The sequence below is a fragment of the Hipposideros armiger genome, unplaced genomic scaffold, assembly GCF_001890085.2.
Source record: "Hipposideros armiger isolate ML-2016 unplaced genomic scaffold, ASM189008v1 scaffold_171, whole genome shotgun sequence".
NCBI lineage: Eukaryota > Metazoa > Chordata > Mammalia > Chiroptera > Hipposideridae > Hipposideros > Hipposideros armiger.
The window spans coordinates 705,232-714,258 of record NW_017731521.1 but is presented as its reverse complement, the minus strand read 5'-3'; the positions used below and the strand labels follow the sequence as shown (position 1 = coordinate 714,258).

General features: G+C 45.9%; 1 protein-coding gene across 1 annotated transcript; it reads left to right on the top strand.

Annotated features, from left to right (window-relative positions):
* The first annotated feature begins 1,258 nt into the window (after nucleotides 1–1,258).
* NPY (neuropeptide Y) lies at nucleotides 1,259–8,552 on the top strand. Its single transcript, XM_019651991.1, has 4 exons — nucleotides 1,259–1,400; nucleotides 2,318–2,505; nucleotides 6,405–6,485; nucleotides 8,349–8,552. The coding sequence occupies exons 2-4, from the start codon at nucleotides 2,318–2,320 to the stop codon at nucleotides 8,371–8,373; spliced, it is 294 nt and encodes a 97-aa protein (XP_019507536.1). The 5' UTR covers nucleotides 1,259–1,400; the 3' UTR covers nucleotides 8,374–8,552.
* Nucleotides 8,553–9,027: the final 475 nt, after the last annotated feature.

The following is a 9,027-nucleotide window of genomic DNA, read 5'->3' as shown; positions in this document are numbered from 1 at the left end:
CACACACACACACACACACACACACACACACACACACACACACACACACACCAGACACAGAATTGTTTGCTGTGCACTAATTGATATTTAAGTCAATTCTATCAAAACAGCACAGAAACAAAGTGTCAGTTTAACAGAATCACTTGTCATTTCAGCATTAAAATAATATGTAACTTAATGCCTTAGTTTATTAACGTGCCATTTTATGTAGAAAGATTCAGACTTCTAGGAGCATTCAGTGAACTTTAAGGCGTAGTCCACCACATAAAACCCTGAACCTGTAAAAATAGTTCCTGTATCTTTCATACTCATTTAACCCCATGTGCGAGTTAATGGTGATCTTTTATTTAATCTGATTTATTTCGGCTAGAACCCACATTTTCAATTAACATTAATTGAATGTATCTGAGACTAGCCAAGGGCAAGCGGATAAAAGACATATTGCTGTTCATTTCACTACCTGTCGCTTTGGACCAAAATTTTTCGTTTGAGCTTTAAGGACTGTCTCAACCCTTGAAACGTGGCTCTTTCCCAGCAAACCCAGGAAATGGGTTTACTATGTCCCGCCTCTGGGGAGTTTTCAGTTGCCACACTCTTTCAGGTCCTGACAGAGCCAGGCTCCTGGCGTTTGGGCGAGTTCTTGAAGGGGGTTGATATTCCCGCAAAACAAGCTGGGGAGAGGGGCCCAAGCCACAGACTCCCATTCTTAGTACCTGGGAGGCAGGAGGACATTTAGGACCCTCTCGCTGGGGACTTGGGGCAGGCGTCTCCGACTTGCTTTAAGCCCAGGAAAATCTGTACCCCAAGTTGTCCCCGGAACGCGTACAGGAGTTGTGCCAGGCGCTGTTGCCGCTAGGGTCCAAGGAATGCTCCACTAAGTAGAAAATTCTGGTACCCCCTGCCCTGGCGCCAAACGAATTGGTGGTCCGGGTTACAGGCGACAAAGATGATGTGGGCGCCTGTCTCTGGCCGACATTAGATGGGGGCTTGAAGGGAAGTGGGATTCTGGCGCCTGCGGACAGAGACTTGGCTTTGGCGCTGTCCAGCACCCTCGAACGCGCTGCCTCGCTCGCGGGGTGCCTGCCCCCGCCTTCGCGGGGTAGGGCCTGGGGCGGGAGAGTTGGGCTGTGGGTGGCTCCCGCTGCTGACACTCCAGCGGCTGCAGTTCCAGCCCCGTCCCCCCTTTCCCCGCCCCCTACCACTCGCGGGGCGGGAAGTGGTGGGTGGGAGTCACCCGAGCGTGATTGCCCAAGGCCCCTCCTGCCGCTGCGAAGGAGCACCATAAAAGCCCTGGTGAGACCCACTCTCGACACCCCATCTGCTGGCTCTCATCCTCGGAGAGGCGCGCAGGACAGCAGAGTACTCGACGCCCAGCCACACCCGCCGGCCAGCCCGCCACCGTGAGTGCCATTACCCACTCAGCTAGACAGGAGCGAAGGAGGGTTGGAGCCGCCTCACCCTCCGTGCAGCATGGGGCGCTGGGGGGGGGGTCGTGCCATGCTCCCCAACCCTTTTGGTCTTCCCTCTGCCCCGATGCAGGCCAGCCACCCTTGGAGACTAAATTCCACCTGTCCCTTTTGGTCCCCTCTGATTATACACCCGCCCCTCACCCTTCCCCCCCCCCATGCCAGCTGGGCGGTCCGCTGGGTTCTCTTTTGGGAGCATATGGAGGGAGAACACGACCCCCCAGCCCAGGGCTGGCAGACTGCTCCGAGGTCTCCGCAGTACGGAGGTTTCTCAGGTGGCGCCTCTGAATGAGGAATCCCCGGAGCTTGGATGTCCTGCGCCCTTCCATCTCCCAGGTCAGAGCTCTGACCTGAGACTGACTGGCCCGGGGGCAGTTCTCTCCCCTCTCCCCCAGATTGCCATTCCGAGGTAATCTCGGTCAACGCTGTTGAGCTCCTGTAGCCGGACAGACCAAAGTATCCGGAAGAAACTTTTCTGCTCTCACAGGGATCTGAGGAAGAGGGTTGGAAAGTGCTAATTTCTTATCCCAGCGGGAGGAACTTCTAATTCTGTTTTTAAAGTGTCTGAACTGGCGCAGGGTCCCCCTACTCTGTGTCTCTTGCGGCGTGACTCTTCTGCCCTGCGACTTGGGCCGAAGTTGCGCGGAGTTTTCCGTGGGCCAGCGCAGACCGTGCCCTAAGTCGCGGGGGTGGTGCTCGCCACGCTCCGCTTCGCTCCGCAGCCCGGGTCGAGTGCGGAGTTGGCTTGTGGGTGGTCGCAGGGGGTGGGCGCAGGAGGCAATGGAGGGAGGTACGGGGCGTGTGTCCTCTGAACCCCCAAACCCCCTTCGCTGTGCCTTCGTTGCCCGCAGATGCTGGGGAGCAAGCGACTGGGGCTCTGTGGACTGACCCTTGCTCTGTCCCTGCTCGTGTGCCTGGGCGCGCTGTCCGAGGCGTACCCCTCCAAGCCCGACAACCCCGGAGAGGACGCTCCTGCGGAGGACATGGCCAGATACTACTCGGCGCTGCGACACTACATCAATCTCATCACCAGGCAGAGGTGGGTGGGCTCCGCGGGACCCACTCCGGGACCGCCCTGCCTGCGCCCCCGGAGGTCCCTGGGAATCTTAGAGCCGGGCAGGGACCCTTTCTTTTTCTTCATTATATCCCAGGGCAGGACAGTACCAGGCACTTACTCAGCTCTCAGTAGATGTTGGAGCAGGGCACTGAGTACTTTCCCTCTGCAACTACAGTCACAAAATCCTGAACCCCCGGATTCAGGGTCCTTAGGCTGGCCGTCTCCTCCCACACCCCCCTTGTCTTTTTTGTCCCCAGAGCAGCTGGGGGACTGTTTGGAAACCTGGATGGGCAAGTATCCTGAGAAAGGGGTCAGGGGTGCGCCAGGGATAAAGGAGAGAAGGGCGTGCGAGAAAAAACATCAGAAACCAAAGGAGGAAACAGCTGGGCTGCCAGAGACAGTGCCCGATTTCCCAGCCCGCCCAGAGCCAACCGAGTGACAGTTCAGACCCTACTTGAAAATTCTGGTCCAAATAAATAGATATTTAGTAGAAAACACTAAAATGCAGAGACTTTTTTCTCATTTTGTAGCAGGTGAGCCTGAAAAGACTGCCTGCTTGGTGCTTTATTAAGTTGGAATTCACACTGGTCCACTCACTCTAGGATGAATCAGGGATTACATGGAATTTAGGAAATCGTAAACTTCATTCTGAACCCCCCTGGAAGCTAAAATGAAATGCCACGTTTTTCACTCTCAATCTCAAATATTAAGAGAAAATAAAATCTAAACAATTTAACAAAATAACGTAGGATTTTCAGTTTGCTTCCAAATCTGGCTCATCATAATTGTAAATCATTCAATCTTGTTTTAATCCCTGAGAGCAAATGACCTTAATAAGCTAAAAACGATGAGTCCCTTAACAGAATGTTATTTAACATGTTTTGTAAAGTGTTTTTTTAATCATATTTTTACTTGTGCAAGTCAGGGGATAGTTGGAAAAGATCCAAAGTGGAGAGAATTTCTAATTTCTTAAATAGAGTTTCCCTTTTTTTCTGTTTCATCAAAAAGCTGTTTCATGGTGGAAAGTTTGTTTTAAGTCCCAATTTACATAGAATCAGAAATACATGAAAGTACCTGAATTAAATAGTATTGTTTTATGATCTCTGAAGCCTGATCATTTTAATTAGTGGAAAGCAACAATGTTTTATATCCTAATAGACTTCTCAGAAAGTTAACTGCTTCCAATTCTTGCTTATGCTATCACACAGACCAGACAAAAGAACTAAAAAAGATATTGTTCTCTTTTCTGTGAAAACCTGTTAGTCATTTAGTTGGTCAGCTCTAATGCACCGTAGAACTTATTTTTGCTCTCGAGTTTTATCGTTGCACAGTTTAAAGCTTTAGCATTCATTTCAAAGTGTTTTTCTAGGCATTGTTTTGTTCAGTCTTTACCTCAAAGCTTTGAGGTGAGGATAACGATCTCCATTTTACAGACCATGAAACCAAGAACATTTCATGAAACATTTTTAGGGGTGATGTAATTGGAGCCCTCCTAATCATTTCCTTTGGATGTTGTCACCACCTTCAGCAGTGAGTGTGAGCTCCGGTATCTTTGATGAGGAAAAAATTAGGGAAAGGGACTTGAGTTTCATGGGAAGAGATTCAGGTTTAGCAAGAATGAGTTGGTTCTGAAGCAGTTTTCTGTCTCATTGTCATACAAATTCCTCCTTAGAAACCATCAGAGGTTGAGAACCTGCAAGTCAATCTCCATCCTGTATGTCAGTTCCTTCCCACTACACCCCCCCCCCACTCATATGCATATGTTGGTCATTTTGAAAGTTACAGTCTCATTTGTGAATATATGTTTTAATTTGGTGTAAAGATTCTCTTTTCCTCACTCTTTCTACTCAGTCCCTGTTTTTAAGCGGGATACCCTGCTTCACTGCTTCTGAAAGCAGCATCATTTATTCTAGAACATGGATCTGCCATATGTTGCTTATACAGTCCCCTACATCTCAACTGGGGCTGACTTTTTGCTCCCCAGGACATTTGGCAATGTCTGGAGACCTTTTTGTTGTCACAACAGGGGGTGGGTGTTACTGGCGTCTAGTGGGTAGAGGCCAGGGATGCTACTAAACATCCTACTATGCCTAGAACAGCTCCCTACACCTGAGACTTATCCAGCCCAAAATGGTCATAGTGCTAAGGTTGAGAAACCCAGCCCTAGATTAGTGTTTCTCCATCCTGGTCACACATTGGAATCACATGGGGAATTTAAAAGAGATACTGAAGCTCGGCTGCACCCCTGACCAGCTAAATCAGAACCTGGGGATGGGAGTGGGGCTTGGACGTTCTACGGTTTTAAAAGCTCTCCCGGTGATCCTAATGTGCAGCCAGATTTGGGAATTTTATCCCTAGAGACACCATCTTTGAAAGTTAGGGCATTGTAGAGAAAAAGGATAATTCAGGATTAGAGAAGGAAGAACAGGGGAGAGTGCTGTCCTGGGTGCTGCTTCACAGCTGTACAAATCCTATTATAGACTTAGGTTCCTTACTGGTAAATTGGAGAAAATATTGGCCAGTTCTTGCATTCACTGGAGCATGATGAACATACATGAGTTAAGGTTGCATAAGAGTTTCAAGATGAGTAAAATCAACCGGTGGACAGAATAAATAACTATCCGCCTATAGCCCGCTATCACAACTCCAGAAAATCTTTGAGGAAACCTTACAAAGGATGGGGGCAGAGGAGTTTGCTTTGTGTTAGTTACCCTTGAGTCCCAGCAAAGGAGCAACCATAGGAAATCTTTCCAAAAAATGTAGATTTAATTGCACTTGATAGGCAGTTGGAGTATACGCTCGGACAGTTTTTTCCCTCTGTTTGCCTATTAGCTAGTCAATCCAGGCCAGTTTAATTTTTTGTTTGTGAACAAAGCAGTGGCTGGTGTCCAATGCCTTTTCTGAGAAAGGGGGAAATAGCCTCTTCAAAAATTACAACTTGGTACTGGATAGAGATGTGTTAGACTCTTTAGCAGTGAGAGAGCAAGAAAGAGAGGCAGGGAGGGGTTGGTGTGCTTACTTGCCTGGAGCGAGTAACATACGCCATCCTGGCGGGAAAGCGTACATTGTCCTATTCGTATCCTGCTACAGGAGAAGAAAGACCAAGAACATGTCTATTGGTCAGTAGGATTCCTTTACATTTACAGGGCATATTAAAATCATAGCATGAGAGAAGGCTTTTAGCTTGTGGTGCCCCAAATAAATATGGAAAATATAGGACCCAAGTTCTGCTGCTGTCTCTGTAAGAAGGGGTGGATTTCAACAGCAATAACTTGCATTTGTGTATAACTTTGTCACTTCCAAAGCATTGTGACTCACATTGGATTTTCACAAAGACTTTGATTTAAGCATGAGTTATGATTTTGTTTTTACACATAAGGAAACTGATTGAAAGACACAGGTGGGTCTAGAACGTCAGTCTGCTGTTTCTTTTTTTTCCCCCCCTTAGGGATCTTTCTGAAATATCATCTGGTCTCTTTGTTAAGATTTACACTGCTGTAGATCATCAGGACTATAGCCAATTCACTAAGTATGGAAACATTTAAAATCATAATTTGATGTATTTTTATTTCCCGTCACCTTGTTATATATGTATACCTACATATGTATTCTTTGTGGTACAAAAAGGCAAGAATTAGGAATTTTGGCTGGGTTTAAATAATCTAAGTCATTTAAGTATTTAAACAAAATTTATATATGTGTAATTTGAAATCATATTTATGATGTTTCTGATAATGTATGCTTTGTACATTACTTGTTAGCAGATGATCAACTGAAAATAACTTTTAGATTTAACCCAAATGGGAGACTTCTTTTTCTCAAAAGGTGTTAATGAATATTCCAAGCTTGCTTTAAAGGACTTTTCCTTTTTTTCTTTTTAGATATGGGAAACGATCTAGCCCTGAGACACTGATTTCAGACCTCTTGATGAGAGAAAGCACAGAAAATGTTCCCAGAACTAGGTATGAAAAGGCTTGTGTGGGGACATTGTTGCAGATCTGAAGGTGCCCCGGGGCAGGAAATCAGAGAGGGCTGCCTGGGGAGGAGGCATTGGAAGAGGGTTTTCCAGACCAGGTAGGATCTGAGCAGAAATGGGGATGGGGAACAGGGAAGGGAGGACCTTTCTTTTCATGTACTCATTTGCAAATCTCTAAACTTCTGGGAGGTAATACTTTCTACCCAAGTTTATTTGGTGCTTCTTTGACAACTTTAAATATGAATGACTTACCCCAGAAATTACTCTAGAGAGAATTTCTGACTGGGTTAGAATTGGGGGAGCATAGAACGAGTCCCCATCTCAACATTCAAATGACCAACCATCCCTCTTTGGCTGGGATAATTTTTAATTTTTATGTACTATGTGGAGTGTCTAGATACCCTAAGAAACGTTCCTCATAAACCTTACTCTGATCTTCTGGTTTTACATGAAACTGTAGGTAAATCATGGAGTGCTCCTATTTACTTTTTGACATATTTTAGTTCAGTTGATGTCACATAGTAATTTATTGCATTCAGTGAATGAGTGTTGAGCAATATATTATTCTTAGGGGCTTGTCCATAGACTTGGGGCTTTCTTGGAGTGTGCACTGTCTCCAATATCTGGGTGTCAAACATTGGGCTGGAATCCTCCAGTGCTTCCCAGACAAGGAGTGCTGCTGAAAAGAAGCCTGGTCCACCTCCTTTTCCATAACTGGCTCATCTGTCACTGCCTCCAGCCTCTACCCCCAATAAGATTATAGAGCATATGTTTTATCCATGTCTGTGGTAGCTTGTCTGCCTTAAAACCAGAGCTTGAAAATGGCAAGAACCAAGTTCCCCAGAAGAGGTCACTAGAACACTTGCTCAGTGAGTGTGACCTGAGTGTCACTCTTCATTGGGGTTCTCCCTAGAGAACAGAGCGGGTGACCCACTGAGCCACCGCCTTCCTTCCCGCCCTGCCTCTGTTCTCTTGTGAAATGGCCAGCCAGGGTGAAGGTGCAATGCCAGGGTTGTCAGGTTTTGTTTTCTCTGAGGGACACGACCATTTGGACTGGCATAAAACTCCAGTGGTCTTGTCCCTAGAGGTACTGGCCAGATTTAAACAGCAAAGGCAAGAGAAGCAGATGGAAAATTCATAGGGGCTGTTTTTATATACTAACCAATAAATACTTTTTCGTGTTTTATGGACATGCTTCTGATGCTGCTACAGTAAGTTTAGGGTAAGCTGTCTCTACTTAGGATAAGAAAAGGAACTGCCCAGCCCCACCTACAGCCTTTCTGCTGTTCTTTGATTTGTGGCCTGAAGTTGCGCGGTTAGTGCATGAAATAAAGTTCATTGCACCCTGATTGACAGCCGCGATCATGTGTAGTTAGAAGGAGACAAAACTGGACAGCCTCGAAGTTGCCTGTGAGTGCTATTTTATTACAAGGCTTCTTTATAGTCCAACACACAGCATCTTACTCCATGAAAAGCCTCGCAGGAAAGCAAAGGAAGCATATTTAGAGTGGAGCAACAATAAGTTTCTTGTTACAGTGTCATGTGATTCCGGTAGTTTCGATCTTCAGAAATATTACAGAGTTCTTTGGCTTCTTGGATACGTACAGAGCCTTTTAAATCGTCCCTCTGAGATCTGCATGAGGCTCCCGTTAGTGAGTGAAAGCTACTCAGCTGGGGCTTTGCACGTTATGCCCTGATATTCTGCCTGGCCTTCTATTCAGAATGTCAACAGGAGCCTTTTCAACAGTTTCCGATCATCTTTCAGTTCATAACGGAATGACTCACTCTCGCAAGCTTCCCAGGAAGCTGGGACACTTCTCTCACATGCTTTGCTTCTTCTGTTTGACAGGCTGGAAGACCCTTCTATGTGGTGATGGGAAATGACACTTGCTCTCCGGTCTTTTCCTATTTTTCAGCCCATATTTCCTCCCATAAAACTAGAGTCTACCTGTCCTTCCCATGCATGCAGCCACTGTGCTCAATTCTACAGAGCTTCCCTTTGTCGTCATTGTAAATATGTGCGTTTAAATAAAGTACCATGCATTCAAAAGTGTATGCTCCTCAATGAAAAACCTGTTGTTGCAACAGTAAGAATTATTTTAAGTTATTCATCAAATCACTGTCTTCCTCAAGTAACAGATTCAAGGTTTGTTTCACCAGTAGTAAAGCAGTGGTTATGGAAGAGCTAAACATATGATGGTTTATGTTGACCAGGACTCAGCCGTTCACATGCGTGCATGCATGTGTATGTGTAAATACAGAAGTATTTGGAAGCATTGAGCAAGGAAATGCTAATTTGGAACAGTTTTCTGAACTTTTCCTCCCTTTCACATGACTCCTGGGTAACTGCGTCAGCCTATGCTGTCAACAGAGAGGACTGCTGTTGAATAGAACTGTCGTAAAATGTCCTATCTCTCTTCTAACACTGTAGCCGCTAGCCACATGTGGCTTTTAAATGTAGCTAGTGCAAATAAGAATCTGAGTTTTGAATTTTATTGAATTTTAATTTAAATAGCCACATGTTCTAG